The sequence below is a fragment of the Mytilus edulis genome, chromosome 2 (assembly GCF_963676685.1).
Source record: "Mytilus edulis chromosome 2, xbMytEdul2.2, whole genome shotgun sequence".
NCBI classification, from domain to species: Eukaryota; Metazoa; Mollusca; class Bivalvia; order Mytilida; family Mytilidae; genus Mytilus; species Mytilus edulis.
The window spans coordinates 90,092,750-90,119,470 of NC_092345.1; the positions used below are offsets into that span (position 1 = coordinate 90,092,750).

At 34.1% G+C, this 26,721-nt stretch overlaps 1 protein-coding gene and 1 long non-coding RNA gene across 2 annotated transcripts; both read left to right on the plus strand.

The window, feature by feature from the left end:
- Nucleotides 1-1,585: 1,585 nt before the first annotated feature.
- Nucleotides 1,586-3,517, plus strand: LOC139513369 (uncharacterized). Its single transcript, XR_011662437.1, has 3 exons — nt 1,586-1,646; nt 2,303-2,420; nt 2,943-3,517. It is a non-coding gene; the product is annotated as an uncharacterized lncRNA (long non-coding RNA).
- Nucleotides 3,518-6,076: 2,559 nt separating this feature from the next.
- On the plus strand, nt 6,077-23,387 carry LOC139513371 (citrate synthase, mitochondrial-like). The gene is made up of 9 exons (XM_071301784.1): nt 6,077-6,224; nt 12,915-12,965; nt 15,393-15,500; nt 16,034-16,255; nt 16,730-16,900; nt 17,938-18,137; nt 20,018-20,147; nt 20,750-21,061; nt 22,492-23,387. Exons 1-9 carry the CDS (start codon nt 6,177-6,179, stop codon nt 22,657-22,659), a joined length of 1,410 nt encoding a protein of 469 aa, XP_071157885.1. The 5' UTR covers nt 6,077-6,176; the 3' UTR covers nt 22,660-23,387.
- Nucleotides 23,388-26,721: the final 3,334 nt, after the last annotated feature.

Below are 26,721 nucleotides of genomic sequence, written 5' to 3' on the forward strand. Positions count from 1 at the left end.
AGTATTCAAATTAAATGGTAACAACATCAAATGCGATTATCGGATAATAAAAAAAAAATACTTTGAGTTACCATTGATTTTAAGCTCGACTTTAACTAACACATATATAACATCTGCATAAGCAGTCAGGCAGTTATATGTTCTGAAAAGAAATTGGATCACACTTGAACAAACTGGGAAAATGACAATTTACCATTCTTTCATCATGTCAAACCTAAGTTACTGTCAACTCACATGGCATTTTTGTAGCGAGCGCAACACAAACAATTTTTGAAAAACTGCAAGAACGATATACAATGACTACAATAACTCAAATGAACAACAACTCGAACAATCTTACCTACCAACACTTATTTGTTACGTTCATAGGCTGACGAGTTTTTCAACAGACTGTCGACATTCCAATTGGAACCAATTGTGCCTCTCTTTTTGTCGACTTGTTTCTTTATTATTATGAGGCTGACTTCATACAGGAACTTCTTAGGAAGAAAGATACGAAGTTAGCAATATCCTTTAACTGTACTTTCCGCTATATAGATGACGTTTTTTTACTAAATAATTCAAAATTTGGTGACTATGTTGAACGCATCTATCCCATCGAACAAGGGATAAAAGGATACAACAAATACAGTTAAGTCGGCCTCATATCTTGACTTACATCAAGAAATTGACAATGAGGGTCAGTTGAAAACTAAACTTTACGACAAAAGAGATTAGTTCAGCTTTCCAATTGTGATCTTTCCATTTCTAAGTAGCAACATTCCAGCCGCACCTGCATACGGGGTATATATCTCCTAATTGATACGATTTTCCCGTGCTTTCATTTCCTATCATGATTTTCTTGATAGAGGGTTGCTGCTCACAAGGAAGCTATTATACCTAGAGTTCCAAATGGTGAATTTGAAATCATCCCTTCGTAAATGTTACGGACGCCGTGACACGAGTTGGTTGACCGTTATCATGGTTATAGAATAACCCTTACACAAATGATACACTGCAAATATTGCAGACGCCTGACGCGTCTGGACGCGTTCCAATTTTAAACACAATATGTTCAGTTATTAACATTAGTGTTCCACATTGAACGCCAGCGTTAAAGAATATAACACATTGTGTTCAGTCTTTTAACGCACATATTCAAGACAAGTGTTCTAAATTGAACACTAAAAATGTTCTTAAATTGTAATGGGGAGTGAAATTTTTTTTCATCATTTCAGAGTCAAACAGACGATGAATAAGGGTGATTCGTACTATGATTTGACGATAAATGTATTTTAGCTGTATCGGCATATAAGCAAATTATAGTTTGGTAAAAAAAAAAATGAAACATTTTAAAAGAGCGTATTTATAAGCGTGCAAATGATTGATTTTTAATATGAATCTTTTTCTAAACGACTTAAGTTCTTGAGGTATTTTTTTTAACAATGTAAATGCGTAAATGCTCATGAAAACGTTGCTCTTGTAAAAGCGTTCTGGTGTCGAACATGATGTGTTCAAATTTACCATTTTTCCTGAACGCCATGTGTTCCAAACATATCCGCGTACATAACAGCGCGTGACGTATTTATGTACCGGAAGTTTGGTTTTTTTATCGTGATTGAAGAAGCTTCACTGAAGAAAATTAACAACAAAACTTGATATAATAGGTATGTTTATCTATATTCATCTACACATGACGAACATAAAAAATATTTTTTTAGTCATGAAATCAACAAATATCTACTTGGACAGGACACACTGAAGTATAAATGGAAGAACATTTTGTTCGAACATAAAACTGCCCCCTCCACTTCCACTTAACTGTGCTGTCATAATTCGATTAAAAAAGTAGCGGTTCTTTACATTCAAATTATCATGTTTAAAAAAAAAATTAACCTCTGTAAATTTATTCGTAAATGTTAAATGATATCGTTGCTATGCTATTGTAAATGTGTTCTGGTCTCGAACATGATGCGTTCAAGCTAATCGTTTTCTCCGAACGCCATGTATTCCTAACACGACTCAAACATTGTGTATAGAAAGCATTAAGAAGATCAAACGATCATCTACACTTTTGAGGATGTACATTTTTTAATTAAATAAAACCAATGCATAAGGATTTGTTCACAAATGCAAAAACTGTCATGACATTGCAATGTCAAGACAGAAGTTTGTAAACAAAGGCATACTGCAACACTAATTTTAAATTTCTCATGTATATGTTATTTATAATAGCTTTGTAAATAGTAATTCATTTTAGCAAATGTCCACCCTTGTGCACTGCATTCATGTATTGTAATGTATTCCTATGTTACTTTTATAGGGTACAAACCCAACTATACTGTACTTAAGGGTAATTGTTCGTGCATACCTCGAGAATAAAGAGAACATGTTGCAGTTCAAGAGATGACTACTTATCCTGCACCATAAAAGTACTATATGTAAGTTTAAGAATTTTGAATAGGAGTGCATGTCCATTGACTTCTTACAAGTGTTGTTATTGCAGATTTATCAATAAAATGTGCACCATTCACTTGTTTACATTAATCAGAAAGCTATTTGAGCTAAATTTGATGCAATTACATCATCCGTCAATTATCCGTATACAGATCATAAGTGAAAAAAATTACTAAATATCTTTCAAAATAAAGGCAAATGGTAATTAGTTTCTTGATATGTTAGCAGTTAATTTAGTGACAAGTCTAAGTTCACGATAAAGTTTTGCCTAAAAAACATAATAGCACTTGCTGGACACTTTCTATCATTTTTTTTTTTAAAAAGATATAGAACACGAGAGCACATTTGACCACTCAATTACCACTTATTGGCAAATGCATCTTATCTTATAATGCTGACAAGTATAATGGAATTACAAAAACGAAATAAGATTTTCTAATATTCTTAAGGAATGTCGACATGATGAATAATTTGTTTACTCATACACTTCATATTTCACATTTTAGAACTTACGGTTGATGGATAACAAGGTTAAAGAATGATTATAACCCAAGGAGACGAATCCTCTAAAAATGGAAGCTCAAAATCAGTTGTAAACGACTCAAATCATGTTTAAAAGTGTCCAAGGAAGCAGTGTTACATGAACACCGACTCGACTACTAGCATAATATACACAGGGTATTTTATGTTTGATATTGACTATCTGAGTGCTATGCAGCCAGTGGATTATGGAACATTTTGGTGATAAAAGAGTCAGTGGCATCAGTATTTTGTAAAGAAATTCAGAACAGTTCTTGACTTAGGAAGTTGCAAACGATGAGTTAAACATAAGACACTTGACTTTGTTGTAACATAATAATTTTAAATATATGACGAACATTTTGTTTATGAGTAAATATTTGGACACATTTTGCAAATTACAAATGTTATATTTCTAACTTGTCTAACTTGTCATTTTAAAGTTGCTTCAATATTTCACATTTTATTGTACTTTTTTTTTTAAATGTTGCCTTTTTTAATCAATTAAAGACGTTTTTAATCAATTAAAATATTTGTTTTACAAGACCACAATAATGTTTCAGAGAATATAACACTTTTTCTGGAACATGTAAAATTGTGTTCCAGTAATATACACTATGTGTTCTGGATATTAACACATATTTCTGGAACACAGTCCGAGCGTTCCAGAAGTGTTACAAGGCTTAGAACGCGTAACGGCATACAATTTTGCTCACAAGGACATGTTCCAGATTCAAACACTAGGCGTTCAAGAAGTACACGCTATCCGTTCAAGAATAACACATAGCGTTCGAAAGATGCACACATGATGTTAAAAACTGGAACACGAAAGTTAATATCTAGAACACTGTTACGCGTTCCAGATTCAAACACTAGGTGTTCAAGGAGTACACACTATCCGTTCAAAAATAACACACATAGCGTTCGAAAGATGCACACATAATGTTAAAAACTGGAACACCAATGTTAATATTGAGAACACCGTTACGCGTTCCAGAAGTGTTACAAAAGGGCGTTCAAAAAGTGTTCAGATTCTTAACACTTTTATTTACAGTGTATCGGATATGTTCCTTACGTCGTAACTACAATCCCCTTCCCTTCATGAATGTGATCTACTGAATTAGACTATCTACCGGATTTGTTATAACATAAGCAACACGACGGGTGCCACATGTGGTGCAGGATCTGCTTCCCCTTCCGGAGCACCTGAGATCACCCCTAGTTTTTGGTGGGGTTCGTGTTGCATATAATATTCTTTAGTTTTCTATGTTATGTTATGTGTTCTATTGTTTGTCTGTTTGTCTTCTTTCCTTTTTAGCCAGGCTTTGTCAGTTTATTTTCGATTTATGAGTTTGACTATCCCTCTGGTATCTTTCGTCCCTCTTTTAAATTCATACGCATGAGAACCATGGCATTAGAAATTAATAATATTGTGACAAAATCCAGTCCAGAGTTTTCAAGTTTTTAATTTTCTGTTACAATTATATTGAAATTGCATGTATCACAACCTTTGGTGGACAGTACCTCACTAGATGCTTTCAAGCAGGGGGTACTGAGCTGCAGTATCCCTTAATCGCACCATCAGACTGTTTTTAACTTGCACCTGTAAATATTTTCTTGCACCTTTGTTGTCACACCTAGCATGGGCAATAGTGCGATAATACTCAACTAGAGGACTGCACTGTATTGGAAAAAGAAGAAGAAGATCACACAATGATCACGTTTCTCCAGTGGACTGAGGTACTTAATACAGCTTACGGCCATGTTTTCTTCATTTGTAAATATTAATATAATACTATTCTTTTTTTTTAATTCTATTCTACCATATAGTGACCGCCTTCAACAAATTGAAGATTATGTCACAGGAGGAAACTTACAACAAGACATAGATTGAAAAAATGTACAATTTTTAAAAATACGAATAAATTAAAAAATATAAATTGTTTTGTATAATAAAGTAGGATGTTGTAATTGAGTTAATATTGATGCTTTGAAATTGAAGATTTGAAAGAGTCTACTGAAGTGCAATTTACAATGTTATCTGGTAGTTTGTTCCATTCGGTAATAGTTCTTGGAAAATATGATTCTTTTCTGTACTGTGTTTTGCAGGATGGAATTTGGAAACTGTTCGAATTAGAATGTCTTGTTTGTCTTTTTTGTGGAATTAATTTGTTATTTTTAGGAATTGCAACCTTTTCGTGTTCAATTTTGTAAAGCATTACCAATCTGGAGTCTTTTCTTCTGTCAGAGAGACTGCGCCATTCAAGATGTTGTAACATGTTACCAACGCTTGAGGTGTTTCTGTATTTGTTGGTAACAAAACGCGCAGCCCTCCTTTGAACTTTTTCAATGCTATCTATGTCTTGTTGTAAGTATGGATCCCAAACAGAGCAAGCATACTCTAGTGATGGTCTTACTAGGGACTTATATGCTTGCTCTTTAATGGATGTTGAACTTATGTTCAGGTTCCTCCTTAGAAAGCCTAGTGTGCTATTAGCTTTCTTGCATATGTTGTTAATATGCACATCCCATTTAAGGTTGGAACTGATGGTGACTATTTTCTATAGTAAAAGTTTTAAATATATTATACGTCTTTTGGTGAACTCGAATTTTGTAATACTATAGGTTGGAGTAACTGAGGATATTCCGAGTACACGTCAAGTTTCATAAAATTAACTGAAGATTAGTGCACTTATTTTAGCTTCAAAGGTTATCAAATAGCAGGGTTTTTTGAAGGCCTATCAGTTACAAAACTTTAAGTGTCCTTGGTATCTGATATAAGTATTTCATATTTTTGTAACACACGAACACCCATCAAAGATATTCAATATCGTGTATTATGTAACTACCGGGAACATTTTGCTTATTGTTTGCTTTCTTTTCATTTTTTCTTCGATTTTATCAAGGATTTGTACAGTAAATCCAAACAAAAAAATATTTCTTGATATAAAAAAAATTATATTTTAACTTCAAAATTCAAATTTCTAATATCAGAAGTTTATACGACTTTATGATATTAATTTTTTCTTTAGAAAATCATTTTTTGATATCAGAAAATAAGGACTACGTAATAAACGTGATAAACGGCACCTCAAACGGATCGGGCGTACAGGTTATAGTATAACCCTAAATCCATTTCCTATTTGTGACGTCACTCTACTGACCTTGGTTGCCGGTGTGCTTACAACTTTCTTTTTGACGAGGAGACACTTATATTCACTATGTCTATAATAAGAACTGTAGCCTCATCAGCTTTACAACAAAGCAAGGTATGAGGTTATCATGTCACATCAAAATAAAAGGAGAAATTACACTCGGAGGCATGTCATCAAGACAGCGTAGTTAGTTGATAAAATTAAATTATGACCTCCCATATTTGCCTATCGCGTTACGATTACGAAATCGAAATCGTCAGAGTGATATCTGTTTTCTTGAATATTATTCAGAGTAGCATGTACTGATAAAATTTAAAAGACATAGTATAAAACAGTTTGGGACTTGTTTCTCAAAAGGGTTAAATCAATTGATATTTATGACATGTCCTTTTCAGTAGACAAATTTAGGCCATAGACTATGTCCAAATAATTCTTGAAAGGCTATTTTAAATTTTTGCTTTGACGCCATCCTGTCGATGTAAAAGGTCAAAGAAAAAAAATATATTACCCTTTCAAGATGTTATAATTATTTGGATACACCTTATCGCTATTTGTCCGCCATTACTGGACATCACACAAGTTCCCGTAAAATTTTGACGTCATAAAAGAAAATATCTGACGCCACAATGGAAAAGAGATTGTTGTATGACGTCAAAAGTTCAAGCGGGACAGATTCTCGGGTCAAGCGGGAATAGCGATAAGGTGTATTATAGGCCATTCAGACATTTTGTTAGTCCAAATAATTATGACGTCTTGAAAGGCTATTATAATTTTTTTCTTTGACGCCTTACTTCGACGTCATAATGCTGAAGCCGCCATTTTCGGTTGGACTTTGAGAGCATATTTTGCTCTCAACTTTAAGACCCAATTTAGCCATCAAATTTTCAATGAAGGCTAAAACAAAATGCATATATAAAAATTCTTACCTTTTATGTGTTTGTTTGTGCAAAATATTTCCAATTAATCCCTACAGAAATAATAATATAAGTAACAATTCCATCCGAGGCGGGAACATGTCGACTGCATTTTTTAAAACGTTTGTTTGATTTCTTTTTAGGAGATTATAAAATAATTTTTACACCAAACTCGGTCAAACCCGAATTTCCGGAACCATTGTTTTACATTATCCGGAAATTCAGGTTGGTCAAAATGTACCGAGTTTGGTTCAAAAATATATTTTATACACCTAAAATGAAGCATCTTGAGGAGAAATCAGCTAAACGTTTTTATAAAGCAGTAAATTCCCTCTCAAAGTCCAATTGAATATATGAGTTTGGCGTTATGACGTCGAAGTAAGGCGTCAAAGAAAAAAATTATAATAGCCTTTCAAGACGTCAATTATTTGGACTAACATTTTGTCAGAAGAACTTGAAAAAAAGGATGACAATTGTATGTTGAACTGTTATTGGAAATTTGTATCTTTTTTTGCATATTTCTGCTTTTTACCGTTTGTTTTAAACTGATCCAAAAGTATTTTGTCCGATCAAAAGTGGATCTGGAGTAAAACATGTAATATCGATGAAGCAATCTGGTTTCACGTAATGTTTAACAAATAAATGTAGACAAATCTAGACATAGATTAATTTTGGCATTTATAGCAGTGTCTTTGTGACCACCCATGAAGTGAACTATTCTGGTTACTTCATATGTATATACTAAATGAGAGTCAACATCTTCCTAGGTTTATAGCTTTAATAATAAGGATGACTGATACAGTACCTGAAATGAATACACAGTATATTAGTAAATGATTAGTTATCTCCTCCCCCGGGGACAAGTTTTTTTTGTATACGAAAAAAAAAAACTTAAACAATTAAAGTCAAGTCTATTAGAAAATAGATCTTCAGGAATGTTCTGTTAAAGTCATCTGGAAGCGAACAAGATTAAACGTATGGTGTCCTCTCACAATTTGAAACATATGGTGTCCTTTCACAATTTTAAATGTATGGTGTCCTTTCACAATTTTAAACTCAAAGTCTCTAGATTCACTTATCAATGTCTTTGCATATATATTTCATTAATCAGTTCCTGATTCATCAACGTTATGTTCTGTTGTGTTGCGGCGGCTCGGTCTTCGTGGTGTCAATAGTTCCTTTTCTCCAGCTTTATTATGTGGCTGAAGACGGGATAGAGCACGTGGTATTCTAGACGTTGAAGGTACATCTGGTTCAGGGGTCTGGTGAAATGACTGGTCCAAATCTATTTGTGAAGGCTGTTGAATTGTCTGAGTCTGCGTCGCCTGTTTTTGAGTGGGGACTATAATTGGTGTCTCATTCAATGCAGCTGGTTGACTTAAGATTCTTGTTGGTGATAAAGACACTGGAATCTTGTGCACTTGTGGCTGTGTCGTCTTTGCTGTAGATGGAGAGCTCAAGATCACTTCTTGATGTTGAACTGCAGTAGGTGCCATCAAAGTACCTTGTGTTTGGTTGGTTTGAAAAGGAGTGAACTTTCGAAGGTGTTGGCGGTTGCGGATAGTTACTCGGCCTGTGCCATCTACACGTATAACATACTGGTGGTATTGGCGTACTTCAACAACTGTTCCTGTATGTTCCCATCTCCTGGGATGGTTGCCTACCAAGTTTTGTATGTATACATGATCTCCAACCTGTAGTGTTGGCAGGTGATGAGTGTGTTCATTCCACCGTTCATGTTCCCTTGAATGACGTTTGGCAAGAGCCATCTCTCGATGAGACATTAACTCAGTCCATGTTTCATGTGGAGAATATCTACCCATCAGTATGGGAATGGCATCACGAATGGGTCATCCAAACAGAATCAATGTGAATTTCTGTACATTAGTAAGGCTCTCTGGAATTTGTCAACATCAAGAGATCCAACAGCAGTAATGTTGTCCACCAGCATGCGTTTTACTGTTTTTACCGCTATCTCAGCCCTGCAGTTAGCGTGTGGGTTTGCAACTGATGAAAGTCTATGACGAACTCCCCAGGCCTTTAAAAACTCTTGAGTCTTCCCTGCTGTGAACTGTGGACCTCCATCAGACGTCAACTCTTCTGGGATTCCAAATGTCACGAACGTCTCACGAAGTCTCTTGACAAGTCCTTCTGCACCTGATTCAGACTTGTATACCATTGGCCAGTTTGAATACCTGTCAACAATAACTACAGTGAAACCTGTCCAAACCGAACACCCACGGGACTTCGCGTTTTGTTCGGTTTTCACAGGTGTTCGGATTGTAGAGGTAGACGGAAGTCGACACCAAAATAATTTTGGCAGGAATAATAGGTGACACAACAGCCAACAGTTTATTTTTGTGTTGATTTTATAGATGTAAATGTAAAAATAAAGGAAGATAAAAGATAGACGTTTTGCTACATTTTTGTTTATAAATCAAACGCCACTCCGTCAATCACGCACGCGTTGGTAGATGTCCGACGTGGAGCGATTTTGCTTTTTATAATTATTTTCTCATCCGTTTCCCAATTCAGATTCACAGTCACTGTCATATGACGATTCCATAGTTGAATCGGGAATGTCATTGTACACACGAGTTCTCAGACTAAACTGGTCACCCGCTGATTGATACTTCGGCACACGATAACAGTGAAACAACAGCAGGGGTCCAGTTTCTTCTCGGACTTTATCGTTGCTAAATAGCTAACGGAAGTCTTCGGGAACATTCGAATCAAATATATAGGGCCTCTAATGGGAATCCAGCAATCGAAATCCATTGACCTTGTTGTGTTGCACGACTTCTTAATCCGGTGAAAGACTTTAAAACTATTATTTAATTAAACAGTTTAGCTACAGAATGGCAGTTTCGATTTTGTGGCCGTAATTATTTGAGTAAGGTGCATTTAATTGATCTGAGGGAAAGTTCCTTTCTTGTCATTATCGGCGATGGGGGTACTGACCAGTTTAACGTTTTTTTACAAAAAAATCACTTTATACATGCACACAGACATGCTAATTAGTTTGAAATAACAACTCACAAGTTCATTAAACCTCAAATACCTTCGGGGATACTCTGCCATCCTGTGTTTGTTTAATTAAATCATGCAAATAATTAATTAAATTTTATTGTTTTGATTGGTATTGATCGATTTTGACAGGTAATTTTTAGATACAAATTTACTAACGAGCCTTCAAAAAGCGTTCGGAATTCGGTGTTGACAGGGTTCGGTTTTTTCAGGTTAGATTAACGTTAATTGATAGGTAAATTTTGTGGGACTTTGAAAATTGTTCGGTTTAAACTGAAATTCGGTTTTATCAGGGTTCGGTTTACCCAGGTTTCACTGTACATAGTCATTACTGTTATATGTGAAGTAGTCACTGCAAATCATCTGGAATGGATAATCTGGAGGTGTTATGTCAGATGGTGGCTGCATAGGGTTTGACTTAGCCATCTGATGGCAGTGAACACACTCGTCTCTCACCCGGGCAATATCTACTGTGATCTCAGGCCAATATACAGAGTCCATGGCCCTCGCACGCATAGCGCTGACTCCTTGGTGGGCTGCGTGTAAAGCATTGAGTACTGGTTTGCGAAGAGCTGGAGGTATAACAATTCGTTGGCCCATAAGAACTACACCATCCACGGTGCATAAACTGGATGCAAAGCGATGGTAAGGACGCAAGTCTGTTGGTAGCTCCTTGTAGTCCTCTGGGAACCCTGCTTCCAGCTGCCTGATTAGATTTACAAATGTAGGGTCTGATGCAGTGGCCTCACGAACCATGTTCCAAGTAACAACTGTGATAACAGCATTCAAGGCACAAGTGGCAGCAGCGACTGTGGAGGCGTCATTAGCTGTATCATTATCCTCTGTATGTAGACATAGACTGGTAAGTGTATCATGATAATGAGCAGTCATGTTAACTAGGGAATCAAGCTCAGGTGCTTCACCAGGTAAGTTCAGACGATCTGGTGGTCCAACAGGATACCGTGACGCTGCATCTGGCCCAAGGTTCTTTCTGCCTGGTACATGAAGAATTGTGAATCTGTACCCTAAAGTTTTCTCTTTGAGGTTGAGAAGTCGTCTGTTGTCGATGTCTGTGAGTGATCGATCGTTCAGAATCTGTAGTAGTGGCTTGTGGTCAGTTGCAACAAGAAGGTCTTTGCAACCAAGAACATAGTAGCGTGTTTGGTGAAGTGCATACACAACAGCCAAGGCCTCACCTTCAATAGGAGCATATCTACTTTCTGCTGGATGTGTGAATCTGCTGCCAACTAGACATAGTTTCCAACCGTCATTACAGCAGGTAGGGGTTTTACTTGAGCACTGACAGTACTTCTGCATCAAAAAGAATCCAATTCCGTCAACAGACCAGTCGGTAGCTAGGCATGTCATACGAGCAGGGTCAAAAAGACGAACACCTTCCTTCATCTCCTGAATAATGATCTCTTTTGACTTGTGAAATACTTCATCTAATTCATTTGTCCAGCAGAATGTGGTGGATGGTTTCAATACAGCACGAAAAGGTTTCATTTGTCTTGCCATGGCAAATGCATATGCTCCTTGGTTTATTAGCCCAAACCAAGTTTGGCTTCAATTCTTCCATATTCTTTCAAAAAAAATGTTCCCTCATTTCAAATTCTCGTAAATTCCGTAAATTTCGTCTGATTTTGACACGGTTTTCAACAAACGGAAGCGACATGTTTACACTTTCATCCGGGTATTCATCAAAGAAAGATAACTCATGTTTGCACTGTTTTGAGCGGGAAACATAAAAGATGTATTCCAATCCCGGTAAAACGGGACTCATCGTCAGCTGTCTGAAGCGTGAATCCCGGTAAACCGGGACTCATCGGCGAAAGGGTTAATAATATTTGTAATATTTTTTTTTGTATTAGCATGGCATATCTCATATACACAAAGATTACTTGGCTCTGCATTATGAGTCGTGGTTCATTGACTTTGAACATTTTACACATTAAAGTATCACCATTTTCATTTTACAATTGACTGTCAAAATGACATGTACATAATTGTGTGTAAGCAGTTTATTTTTATCAGTAAGACATGTAAGATGTAAAACTAAGCATTTCTGTATTGCATGAAAATTGAATCTGATTACAAAATCGGGATTTACAAATATATACATGTACTAGACTTAGACAATATACGTATAGTGTCTTGAAATATGAAATTTATTTGTATGAGGCTTAGAAACGGGAAAATGCGAGGTTGTACCAAGCATTTTCCTGTTTCGTGCCGAATACAAATAAATTTCATATTTCAAGACACTATACGTATATTGTCTTTATACTGAAATCGATAAAAAAATAAAAAAAAAAAAAAAAAATATGTAACAAATATTGTTAAAAAAAAGTGTTTGGAATTTCCCTCATGGGGTACCATTTTGGGTTATTTCCCTATGAACGTAGTCCAGACGATAAGACATTGACATTTTAAGGAATAAGACGGGGAAAATGAACTTAATTAATAACATTTGATAAACATGGTATATAAATTACCAATTTGAAGACATAACAAGTTTAAATTCATAAAAGTTTGACTACACGTTGTCATGGTTGTGACGTGACGTTGTAAGTAGGCGGGGCATATAGGTGAGTTGAGGTCATTGATGTATAAAGCTAACGTTTATACGTATAGCTTTATCTGTATAGTAAAATAGCTGATTGCAGTATAATTAGATTTATAATGCCTGTTCCAGCAACTTTTCCTTTTCATTCATGTGTGGTGTCATTTGTTTTAAGGATGAAATATTTGCCACAAGACCTTAAACAGACACTCTTATAATATAAAGAAAGCAAAAGTAAGATTTGTACAAAAATCATTGTATTATTTGGGGTGTTTTAATAAAGATTTTCTATTTCACTAGGTGCTGTTTCCAGCTGCCTCAATAGGTGTACGAAATTCATCTTCCAGTACAGTAAGTAACTTTCCTTTTTCATGAGTGCCAACAGTCTATAAACAGAATTTTAAAATGAAGGATAACTTTTTATTTACCAAAAGGCTGGGGAAGCATAAATTGAAAGTGAAAATAAAACAAAAATGGTTGAAGACAGAAAATAATGATTTGTTAGTTTACACAGTGTTCCAGCTAAGATTCTTAAAGGGCAGAGCGCATATCATGAAAAGGGCACTTTAGCATGATGAATGATAATTCAAAAAAGGCATGTCAAACATTGTCTTATTATGTACATGTAAATACTGTAATGTAGAAACTGTAAACAGCAAAATTTGACAGGTGCATTTGATGGGCTCTAGCTGGTGTCTGCATATAATATATGAATTGTTTTCTAAACGATTTTACAAGATGACTAGAATAAAGCACTGAGAAAATTATACTAAATTTTTTTTCAATTGCAATGTGTAGTTTATTTTTTAAAGTCGTAATAAACGCGTGACCGGTGAAAAATAATGTTATTCCAATTCTTGAACCAATGCATACAAACATCATAAACTTAGTCTTCTGTGCACGATTTTATCATTTTTTACGCATAAATTTCATATAATCGTCAATTTTTTTTCAATCGTTCAGTGTTGTGAAAATATGGCAGGTAATTAAAGTTCGTGTTTTGAAGTCGAAGTTTAACGATTGTCACCTGTTTGTCCACAATCTTCAAAAAGCATGGTTTGACATGTACAATCAGATAATAGTTTATTTTAAGGACATCCATGCGTATTGCGATCAGCAGATTTTTACGAGATGGGTCACACGGAGGTCACTTTGCATACAGAAAATATGTCGGGGGAATTGCTTACTGGAAGGAAGCAATTGAAATATAGTAAACTTCTTCTTAATATGAACAAATTTGGCAGAAAAAAGTATATGTACATAAGTTTTTAATGAAAACTTTCCATTGAGTTATAAAAAACATATGCATTATTTTTTTTAATTTGAGGTTTATTATGACTTTAACTTGATAAGAATATTCACTAGGTAATTTATTGTAAACTATCCATCGAATTGTTATCAGATAAATCTTTCAGGCTCCATGAAGCATACAATTGATAACTAGTCAAATGGGGGAGACAAATGCTTTTAAAAAAAACACCACTTTTTCATAGAATCAAAATATCATTTTGCAATAAAAAAAGATTTCTCTTTTCTTCAATTATTCCTCATTTAATTTGTGAAGATCCATTATTATGAATGAACATTAACATGAAAAATAAGTTAAAAAAAATGCCCAAATTTAAATGAAAACTTAATGTTCCAAGAAGTTAAATTATGTCAGGTATAAAACACAGTTTATAAATAGCATGTTCAGGCTTGAATGATCAGCCTGGCGAGAATTTTTATACATACTGAGGAAGAATTTAAATCTTATTATTAATTTGATAAAGAATATATTATCTGCTATCCTGTTTTAATTGAAAACATTTATTCAGCGTTTGATCAGAAAACATTTTCATACACATGATTATTGTGTTATTAGGAAAAGGGATAAAAATACAAAGCTATTTTCTTTAATATTACTTTGATATGTGGTTATTTTCTATTAAAGCTACACTAATGAGATGGGGATTTCTCAGTTGATTATGACACTGTAAGGGACGACATCAAAAGTTCAATGAAGGATAAAAAACTTAATTCATATAGTTTTTTCACTGACCCTCCAACCCCCTCTTAACTTAATTTTGGGAAAAATTGATTGACCAATAAGGATATATTTGTAAAATCATTATCAATTTAAACAAAACTTGCAGCATATTGACCCCCCACCCCCAAACTATTTGAATTAAGCTTTTTATCCTTCATTGATTTTTTTATGTCGTCCCTAAGCCTTGGAAAATAAAAATGTGGCATCAAGCAGTTTATTTGTGGTGTTTTAGTTTTAAACTTTAGAAACCGTCTGGCTACATCAAATCTTAGCCTAGGGATATCATCCAATGAGATTATAGCAGAAAGTCTCCCATTTATTAAAAAAGTTAAGAACCATAGATAATCTATAAGTAGTATCAGAAATTCTAGAAGGGAAGATAAATAACAAAAAACTCAATTGTGCCCCACTAAGGGGCATTATGGGGCATTATGTTTTTCTTCTGTCATCAGGTTAATGTTTTTGGTTAAGGTAGTTTTGATGAAGTTGAAGTCTAATCAATTTGATACAAAAGTTCCTATGATATAATCTTTCTAATTTGAATGCCAAATTAGAGTTTTGACCCCAATTTCATGGTCCACTGAACATAGAAAATGATAGCACAAGTGGAGCATCCGTGTACCATGGACACATTCTTGTTTTAACAAGTTATTAAAATTCCTAGTCTTCCTAACTAGTATGAATTTGAAGAAGATCATTGTAAAAGATACATGTATCAGTAGATGACAAATATTCTTTCGATCTTTCAGAACTTGAAAGATGTTTTAGCAGACTTGATACCAGAAAAACAGAAGGAAGTTGTAGCCTTAAGAAAGGAGCATGGAAACACGAAAGTTGGTGAAGTAACACTGGATATGGTAATATAATCATAACAAAACCATTTATTTAGGAACTAAGAAGTGATACAGTAAAAAATTGCACCACACCAGTATAAATGCAATCATGTCGGCTTCTATTTAAACTTTAAGAATTGGAATGGTGAAACTTGGAGCAAATAATGTGATTGCTTTTTATAGTCTTTATGAAAACAGAGTTATGGTTTAAATGAATTATTTCTTTACATATACAAACTTGAGGAAAAAAAGACCGTCATTGTACTATTACCTTGCATTGGAATGTAGCAAACCTGATTTAACTTTCTTTTCAAAAGTGTTAAAACTGACTTTGGCAATCTAAGGCCTAAACATTAACTTAGGGTCCAATATCTACTTTTTCATTATATTTGATTTCAAGATGAGAAATTTTAGTAAGGATATCTAGCAACAAGAGAAATATATATACGGAAGACAACTAAAATGTTTCCTTTATAGTTTTTAGTTCTTTACATATATTTTTAAACATGTGATATGTACATTTTACCAAATAATGATTTGATTGGGCATGTTTTCAGATCTATGGTGGTATGAGAGGAATAAAAGGCTTAGTAACAGAAACTTCAGTCTTAGATCCAGATGAAGGCATCAGATTTAGAGGGTACAGCATTCCTGAGTGTCAGAAAATTTTGCCAAGGGGCAATGCAGGAAAGGGAGAGGAACCACTTCCAGAGGGACTCTTCTGGTTATTATGTACAGGTCAAGTGCCATCACAAGAACAAGCAGATGCTATATCTGAGGTAAGTTATACCAACTCTTCTTATCAACACTCCCATATCTGTCACAGAAGGATGAAGTCATATTGGGCTTAGATCATCTATCATAACACTTTATGTTCAAATTTTGATTTGTTTGTTTCTGTTCCACATGGAAGCCACTAAAAAAAATTCCTGTTTTCATAAGATTTGAATGAAAATTAAATGATTTCCACTCATTTTTGACAATAAAGTCTATTTCTCATCTATTTATTGTGATAAATTATAGAAATATTTATTTATGATACATGTAGAATCTTCTAGTCACTACTTCTTTTTTTTTTACAGTGTTATGAGTTTGTGCACATTGTTTCATTACTTAGATATGTCTATAATGACCAGGTATCATAGCAGGAATGTTTGTAATATATTCATTAACCCCAGAAGTAGAATAAGTATGCATTTAAGATTAGAACTTTATTATTTTAATATATTTTGTGTAATGTGTTTATTTTGTAGGAATGGAACAAACGAGCCGCATTACCTAACCATGTGATAACCATGTTAAACAATTTCCCATCAAACCTTCACCCAATGTCTCAGTTTAGTGCAGGAATTACAGCTCTCAACAGTGAAAGTAAATTTGCTAAAGCTTATTCTGATGGTGTACATAAGGCATCATATTGGGAGGTAAATTATTTATTATTGAAGTCAGTAAATTTTCTTGTAATGTTGGTTTTATTAGAAACAATGTTTTGTCATCCATTTACATTTAAACCTTGACAAATCACTTATGTCTAGTTTCATTGAAAATTTGGGACAAAAATTATAAAAAATCTTATGGTAATCCTGACTATGAACTTTGAGAAATGCCTTTTTGTGATAGGATTGTTAATTTTTTAAATCACATTTCAAACTTCCTCCACTTGGTTTTTACAAGCTTCATGAGATTGAGAATATTTTATTTTTTGAGGTCAATAGGTCAAACATAAAGGTCACAGTAGCTGTTGATAGACTTGATATTTCGCATAACTTGTTTTGGGGGATTGTCTTTTGAATCCTATGTTCAAATTTTACTTAAATTAATTTGGTAATGTGATAAAGATCTGAATTGATTTTTAGCCACTAGGTCAATATTAAAGGATACAACAGAGTTTTGTAGAATGCAGTGGGGCAAAGATATGGTTGATGAGTGATTTCTTTTAAAGCATATGTTCAACCATCACAAAACTTAGCTGGATAATACCCTTTTAAAGTACAAGACAAATACTGATTTTTGGACCAGTAGGAGAAAGGTCAAGGTCACAATAGTTGTAAATAAACTGGTCAAAGGTCAATATTATCCCCCCTCCCAGATGCAGCAAATTATCTCCCTTTCAAGGAAAATGAAATAGAAATCTAAATTTAAAATTATAGCTAAATTATATAGGTCAACATTTGAATCTGGAAATGACTCTTTATCCTTATTGTCATAATAATCGATGCAAGATGAGCTATTTTCTAACTTCAAAAGTGATTCTTTGAAAGCCTATTAACTTAACAAAAAGATACATTGATGAATGTAAAGTCAAGTTGTGTGAAAAAACACTAGTACAAATAAAACAGTAGGGAATGATACTATTTTGAATGATTGCTTGCATTTACTGAAAACAAGTTCAAAGTACTTAACCTGCTAATATAAAAGAAAACAGTTTAATGTATACTTGATATGTGTCATATTGTTACAGTATGTGTATGAAGATTCTATGGATATGATTGCAAAGTTACCAACAGTGGCATCTATAATCTACAGAAATTTATACCGTGATGGTACAGCTGTAACAGCTATTGACAATAAAAAAGACTGGAGTTGGAACTTCTGTTCTATGTTAGGTTACGACAATGCTGATTTCATAGAACTGATGAGAATGTATCTTACAATTCATAGGTATGAATAACTTAAATCACCTATCAAGGATGGGATTATTAGGGCCCCGCCGACGGCGGGTCGCCCTATAGTGATCAGTCTGTCCGTCCGTCCGTCCGTCCGTCTGTCCGTCCGTCCGTCCGTCCGTAACACTTTCGTGTCCGCTCCATATCTAGAGAACCGTTATGATTTCATACTTAATACTTAACATGATTATTAACCAACACCAGAGGGTGTGTCATGTTGTATTTACAACTTCCTAGGTCAAAGGTCAAGGTCAAAAACTTTGGTTTCAGTTGACAACCCCGTGTCCTGTGGTGAAGATCGTGTCCGCTCCATATCTAGATAACCATTATGATTTCAAAGTTTATACTTGACATCCATTTTAACAACCACCAGAGGGTGTGTCATGATGTATGTACAACTTCCTAGGTCAAAGGTCAAGGTCAAAAACTTTGGTTTCGAGTTGACAATCCTGTGTCCTGTGGTGAAGATCGTGTCCGCTCCATATCTAGATAATCGTTATGATTTCAAAGTATATACTTGTCATACATTTTAACCACCACCAGAGGGCGTGTCATGATGTATGTACAATTTCCTAGGTCAAAGGTCAACGTCAAAAAAACTTTGGTTTCAGTTGACAACCCTGTGTCCTGTGGTGAAGATTGTGTCCGCTCTATATCTTGAGAACCGTTATGATTTCAAATATTATACTTGACATCCATTTTAACCAACACCAGAGGGTGTGTCATGATGTATGTACCACTTCCTAGGTCAAAGGTCTGTCTGTCTGTTGGTCTGTCCATCGCTAACAAATTTGATCCACATTATATTTTGAGAGGACAGCTGTTATTATTTCATACTTTATACCTGACAAACATTTTCAACTTAACATATATATTAACCAACACAAGAGAATGTGTCATAATGTATGCATCCTAGGTCTAAGATCAGTCTGTCGGTCTGTCCATCCGTTCGTTGTTCTTAACAAATTGTGTCCGCTCTACCTCTCGAGAACCATTAATATTTCATACTTTATACTTGGTGGGTCATAATATATTGAAGGCATAATTCTAAAAATATGTGACAAATATCAATTGGGCAGCACCTTTAAACATATTGTTCAAACATCAATCCATATATCCAGAAGTCACCTTAGAGTAGTAAACAATGAGTTCACATCATGCAGTCATATCACTATTATACTATGAAAGTAAGATGAGAATATTTATCAGTTTTAACTTAAAATCTTAGATCAAAATCACACATGAGACTATGTAATAACTTCAAATAATGCTTCATATCAGATTATCCATACAACTTATTTACCCCACGTTATTGACAGCAGGGCCCACAGAGATGGCTCCCATCTCAATGATATCTAGTTGTTTATGTATACAAAGGAAAACTTGCATTACTTGCAGGTCAAAAAAACACATTGCTTGGTTATTTTGACTTTGTACTTTTTACTTTCCTTTGTGCTAGGTAGGAGAGCAGTTTTAATACATATCAAATAGCATTTTTCATGAAATTTTAATCCTATCCGTTGTAACAACTTGAAAAGTTTAAATTCCACATATATTTATAGAAAGTTCTTCTAGAAAGTCATGGTTTCATTTAGAGAACAAACAAAACATGACTAATTTTGTTTTTGAATTTTTTCAAATTTTTCTTGCAAAATGTATTACACAGTTTTTCATTTATTTTTTCTGCAGTTATGCATCTCAAACATAAATTTTGTCGAAATGTTTCTTCAGTTGTTCCATTTTGGAAACTTATCAGATTTCTTCATCATGGAACCAAATATAGCAGTCATTTGTATAGATGGAAATTTAAAAATATTTGAAAAAGTCTACAATTTAGTAGTGGAAATAGTAAATGTTATTTGATCTCTTTTTCAGTGACCATGAAGGAGGAAATGTCAGTGCTCATACCACACATTTAGTAGGAAGTGCTTTATCTGACCCGTATCTTAGTTTTGCAGCTGGTATGAATGGCTTAGCTGGACCACTCCATGGACTGGCAAATCAGGTAATTTTTATTGTTATAAATAGACCTAGTGTTTTTCATTGAAAAGAGTTGTTCTTTTTTTTTTTTTGCCATTTTCTCACTCTTAACTTTAGTTTGCTCTAACCAAATGTCATAAAAACTTATTCACATACTTATTACAACCAAACATGGATCAAGTTGGAATATGGGTTACATCATTTTCCCCTTTCTTGTGGTATGCCTTTTATAAATGGAAAAACTGTAAAATTTTCAGTTTCCACACACCAATTTTGGTTAGGGCTATTCCAGAAAAAAATGTATGGGGGGGTTGGAAGGCAGTTTTTGTCAGCACCCACCACCCAGACAATTGTAATTGAGAATTTAAGTGCATCATAGTGTGAAAAGTTGCTCTGATACCCATCACCCATGTATTATTAATATAATGTGCCTTCCAACCTCCCCATACATTTTTTTCTGGAATAGCCCTTAGCCATATCCAAATGTTGTAAATTTGATTTTTTTTACGACTCATTAGTAGCCTATGACTGTTTTCTGCTCTTCGGTTTGGTTCAATATACCCAGTGAAATATGCATGCAAATTATTGTGTCCACTCTTCTTTTAGATAAATTCATATTTTTTTTAGGAAGTACTTGTATGGTTAACAAAAGTGCAAGAGGATGTAGGAAAAGATTTTTCAGAGGAGAAAATGAGAGACTGGGTTTGGAATACCCTTAAATCTGGACAGGTTATACCAGGATATGGTCATGCTGTATTGAGGAAGACAGATCCACGATATACATGTCAGAGAGAGTTTGCTTTGAGAAAACTCCCTAATGATCCATTGTTTAAATTGGTATCAGCTCTCTACAAGGTCACACCAGATGTTTTGATGGAACAGGGTAAAGCCAAGAATCCATGGCCTAATGTAGATGCACATAGTGGAGTTTTATTACAGGTATGACTAACCATGAACATTTCTGATTTAAGACTAATTTTTAAAAGTTTTTCATAAAAGTATTGTTCAAAGATATGCAGGGTTTCCGCTGGCGGTCGCCATTTTCGCAATTTGCGAAAAAATAATAATTGTGGCGATAAAAATTCGTCATTTGCGAAAGAATTTGGCGAAAGAAATTATATATAAACCGATTTATTTTCCTCCATCTTGTTTATTTACTTTTTTCGAGTTTCTCGGACTTTACCTGATCAGACAATACTCGGAATTCACCTTGACCTTATTAAGATTTAGACAGAAAATCAATAATCAGCTGATTGCATTTTATAGCTATCGACAACAAAGGACTAATTAATAAAGGTGTTGATTGAATTGTTTCACAAAATGATATGATCAAATGGCTTCCGCTATAAATGTCACATACAGAATTTATTTACATCTTTGCGACGCACGTGTTTGAAGCAAACTTTTGACATCTCTGCCTTTAAAAATAGTTTTGAAAAGAAAGCTGTTGTTGTGACGAAAATTGTTCAAAAGCAAGAAAAATCTCTGATTTAGAACTTTAATTCTTTTATCCTTTGACTTTAATAAAGTCGTTTGAGTGACACATGCACGTGTTTCAAGCATAGTTGTACGTCTCAACTTTTTCATTTACGATGGTCAAGAAAAGAAAACTGTCGTTATGAAAAAATCTATCCAAAAGGCTGGGAACAACCCCTCGAATGAGAGTAACCCTTCAATGTAATGACTACACATATAAAGCTTTTGTTTTGTTGTAAAAATTGCTTCTTAGTACAAAAGGGCACAACAGGAAAAATATATTTATGTTACTTGGCAAAAAAAATAATAAAGTGGCGAAAAATATATTGTTTTGGCGAAAGAGGTGGCGAAAAAAATAATTGACCCAGGGGAAACCCTGGATATGCAAACTACTCTAGTCGTTCTGTTAGTCTTTTGGTTTCTGGATGCTAAATAAAACACTATTCGAATCTACCAACATTTTTTAAGGAAAGTGGCTTCTGAATACTTAATCAAATCATCTTTTTCTTCTGGAATTGGAACTAAAATGGATAAATGTTGGCATTGAGATTGGGGTCACTAGGTCAAGGTCATAGTTAAAAAAAAAAAATACTGGAATTAATGCAAAAAAGAGGTTTCTGGATGTGCATCAATTTTTTATGCTCCTGCTTTTATGGATATGTTTGAGGAATTTTCTCCCAATTTTGCAGACATGGAACTTAGCCATCTTATGAATTTTATACCTTGTAAAAATAAAAACTACACATTACATCGTAACCTATATAAACTTGATTTTAAATATATAACAAAATAATGAGGAATAACTTACCTACCCAGCCATGTTTGTATTACCAGTGAGAATTGTTTTTGCAAGGCCTAAAAGATAATAATGTTTATTATTTGTTATTTTCCAGTACTATGGTATGACAGAGATGAACTACTACACAGTCATGTTTGGAGTGTCCCGTGCACTAGGATGCATGTCTTCACTTATTTGGGATCGGGCTATGGGACTACCTTTGGAAAGACCAAAATCTTTTGACACACCATCATACAGAAAATTAGCAGAAAGTGCTAAATAAGTTGTTTGAAATAATTTATATAAACTTGCATATATTAAGTTTCCTTATTGTAATTAGCATCAAGTTACAATTAAGGTCAGACACTGTTAGTTACTGGTATTTATTTTAAGTTACATTTTGTAATTAGTTCTTGTGTAAACTTTCTCTGTTTACTATTTTTATAAATGACTATATATGTGATATTGTCTTCAGATCAAATGATTTATATTATTTAGCAGCACTAATTTTAATATAAGGAACAATTTGGGCATACTTTGCAAGTGGAAACTGCAGGAAAGTTCATCCATAGAATGTAGATCAACTCCCCTTATATTTGGATTCTCTTAAAATGAGTATCAGGCAGTTACATACAAGATTAATCTTGGGGAAAATATTTGCATTTATTGATCAAAAAGCTTATTTACATGATTTTAATTTAGCCAAGTTATATGAAAGGGAATGTCATAGAATCTTCCCATTGATCTATACATCAGAATATGTAAATATCATCAAAAACTAATCACTGAAACAATGCAAGAATAGGAATAGTTTTCTTAACAATAATGTATTGTAGAATGTTCTTGAATACTAAGTGCAAAGTGTGGTTTGAGTGTACATTTGTTAAAATGGTATATTAAAATATCATTCATTTGTTGTATATTTATAGATTGTTTACCAGAACTATCAAGTATGAATTATAAAAAACCCATTTGTAAAAAAAAATATGTAAAAATATATAAATATGCAGATATGAGTGTTTCAGTTTTTCATGGCCAGTATTACAGCCATCATTTATTGTCGAGCCTGCGACTTTTGTGGCAGAAAGCTCCACATAGGTATAGTGATCCGGCGGGGGCCAGGGCAGCGGCGGCAGTGTTAGCTAACTTCTTAAAAGCTTTATTATTTAGAAGATGGCAGATCTGGATGCTTCATACTTTTTATATGGATGCCTCATGTTACGAAGTTTCCATCAGTCAAATGTCCTTGATCTCATTTTCATGGTTCAGTGATTACTTAAAAAAAAAGTCAAGATTTTTTGTAATGTTAAATTCTCTCTTATTATAAGTAATAGGATAACTATATTTGGTATGTGTGTACCTTGCAAGGTCCTCATGCCTGTCAGACAGTTTTCACTTGACCTCGACCTCATTTCATGGATCAGTGAACAAGGTTAAGTTTTGGTGGTCAAGTTCATATCTCAGATACTATAAGCAAAAGGTCTAGTATATTTGGTGTATGAAAGGCATGTAAGGTGTGCATGTCCAACTGGTAGGTGTCATCTAATCTTGGCCTCATTTTCATGGTTCAGTGGTTATAGTTCAGTTTTTGTGTTGTGACATGTTTTTCTTATACTGTATGCAACAGGTCTACTATATTTGGTGTATGGAATAATTGTAATGTGTACATGTCTAGCTGGCAGGTGTCATCTGACCCTGACCTCATTTTCCTGGTTCAGTGGTCAAAGTTTAAGGTCAAGTTTTTCAGTTTTGGTCTTTTTTTTCTAATACTATATGCAATAGGTCAACTATATTTGCTGTTGGAAATATTTTATGATCTATATGTCAGTTGCGCAGATTTTATTTGACTTTGATCTCATTTTCATGTTGCATAAAGCTCGACATATGGATAGTGATGCGGCGGTGGCGTTGGCTAACTTCTTAAAAGCTTTATATTTTAGATGGTGGAAGACCTGGATGCTTCATACTTTGTATATAGATGCCTCATGTTACGAACTTTCTGTAAGTCACATGTCCAACGTCCTTGACCTCATTTTCATGGTTCATTGACTACTTGAAAAAAAAGTTAAGATTTTTTGTAATGTTAAATTCTCTCTTATTAAAAGTAATAGGATAACTATATTTAGTACGTGCGTACCTTGCAAGGTCCTCATGCCCGTCAGACAGTTTTCACTTGACCTCGACCTCATTTCATGGATCAGTGAACAAGGTTAAGTTTTGGTGGTCAAGTCCAGATCTCAGATACTACAATCAATAGGTCTAGTATATTTTCATGGTTCAGTGGTCAAAGTTAAGTTTTTGAGTTTTGATCAATTTTTCTAATACTATATGCAATAGGTCAACTATATTTGGTTTAGTGTATGGAAATATTTTATGATCTATATGTCAGTCGTGCAGGTTTTATTTGATCTTGACCTCATTTTCACGGTTCATCGCTAAGTGTTAAGTATTTGTGTTTTGGTCTGTTTTTTTAATTTATAAACAAAAGGTCAACTAAATCTGTTGTATGGAAGAATTGTTAGCTGTACATGTCTGTCTGGTATGGTTAATCTGACCTTCACCTCATTTTTATGGTTCATTGATCAATGTTGAGTTTTCTTGGTTAATGTAGAGTTTATGTGATAGTTGTTATAAAGCTTTATATTTAGGACTATCAACATAATATCAATGATTAGTAAAGGCGAGACATTTCAGTGTGTGCGCTCTTGTCTTGGTTAATGTTAAGTTTATGTGACAGTTGTAATAAAGCTTTATATTTAGGATTATCAATATAATATCAATGATTAGTAAAGAAGGTGAAACATTTCATCGTGTGCACTCTTATTTTTTTTGGGTAAAATTTTCGTGGATTGTCATGGAAACTTGATTTCATGTTTTTTTCTTATTTCTGTAAACAAGCCTATATAAATAATTTATTTGTGGAAAATTCATATTTATGGTTCACCTGTACCTTTGAAAATTGGTAAGCAACAAATGATAATGAATCCGCAGTATATTTACCCTTGCCAGGTAAAACCAGACTGAAAATTGGTTATTTCTGCAACACACAGAATTTGGAGCAAGAGTAGAGACAGGTAAGCTTTAGGTCTAAATGTGTATGGGAAGTGTGGCATGTGTTCCTGCAGACTGTTTCTGGTCATGAGAGGATTGAATATTCAAAAACATGTTTTAAACCACCATTGTTTAATGTGGCTGTTCCAAACCAGGAAATCAATAAAGGGATGCAAACCACATTGCTATTTTTCAAAATAACCTGGTGAATATGTATCCCATCTATAAATTAACACTATATACTCTTTGTTGAAACAATAATGTATGTGTCATCATGCTGAACACATCCCTACTTGTTTCTTAAAGTCTCATTTATAAGAGGTAGATATCTTACAGATCTGAAAAAGCCTTCACCATATAACTTATCTTTGTCCAGCTGCCGACTAGGTTTAATGTCATTCTATTAAATAGTTCCTAAGAAAACAGTTACAGAAATATTTGTTGAACAGACAAAACAAGGTGAATGCAATTATGTACAATTATACCTGACAAAACTTGCTATTGATCCCTGCTATAGCACAATACCTGAAAATAACACTAGTTGAAGGGCAGCAACTATTCAACTGATTCAAGGTTCAAGTCACAAAGTGTTATGCATTACTTCCTATTACAAGAGTGCACCTGCTGAAATGTCTTGCTTACTTTTCTAATCATTGACTATGTCCTAAATATAAAGCTTTATTACAACTATCACTTAAACTTAACATGATCCAAGAAAATAAGGCCACAGCCAGATAAACCAAACGAGAAATATGTGTACACCTTACATTCATTCAATACACCAAATATAGTTGACCTATTGCGAAACATTGCTTTAAGTTTCTGAGAAACAGACTTAACCAAGAAAACTGAATATTGACTAATGATCCATGAAAATGAGGTCAAGGTCAGATGAACAACGCCAGACAGACATGTACACCTTACAATCAATATATGCATTTAATATAGTTGACTTATTGCTTATAGTATCTAAGAAACAAACTTAACCATGAAAACTCAAATTTAACCAATGGACCATAAAATGAGGTCAGATGATACCTTCCGGACAGACATATACACCATACAATCATTCTATACTCCAAATATAGTTGACCCATTGCATATAGTATAGTCTTTAAAAAAAGACTAAAATTCTAAAACTTAACTTTTACCACTGAAGCATGAAAATAAGGTCAAGGTCAGATGACACCGGTCAGTTGGACATGTACACCTTACAGTCCTTTCATACATCAAATACAAAAGACCTATTGCTTGTAGTATTTGATATATGGACTTTACCACCAAAACTTAACCT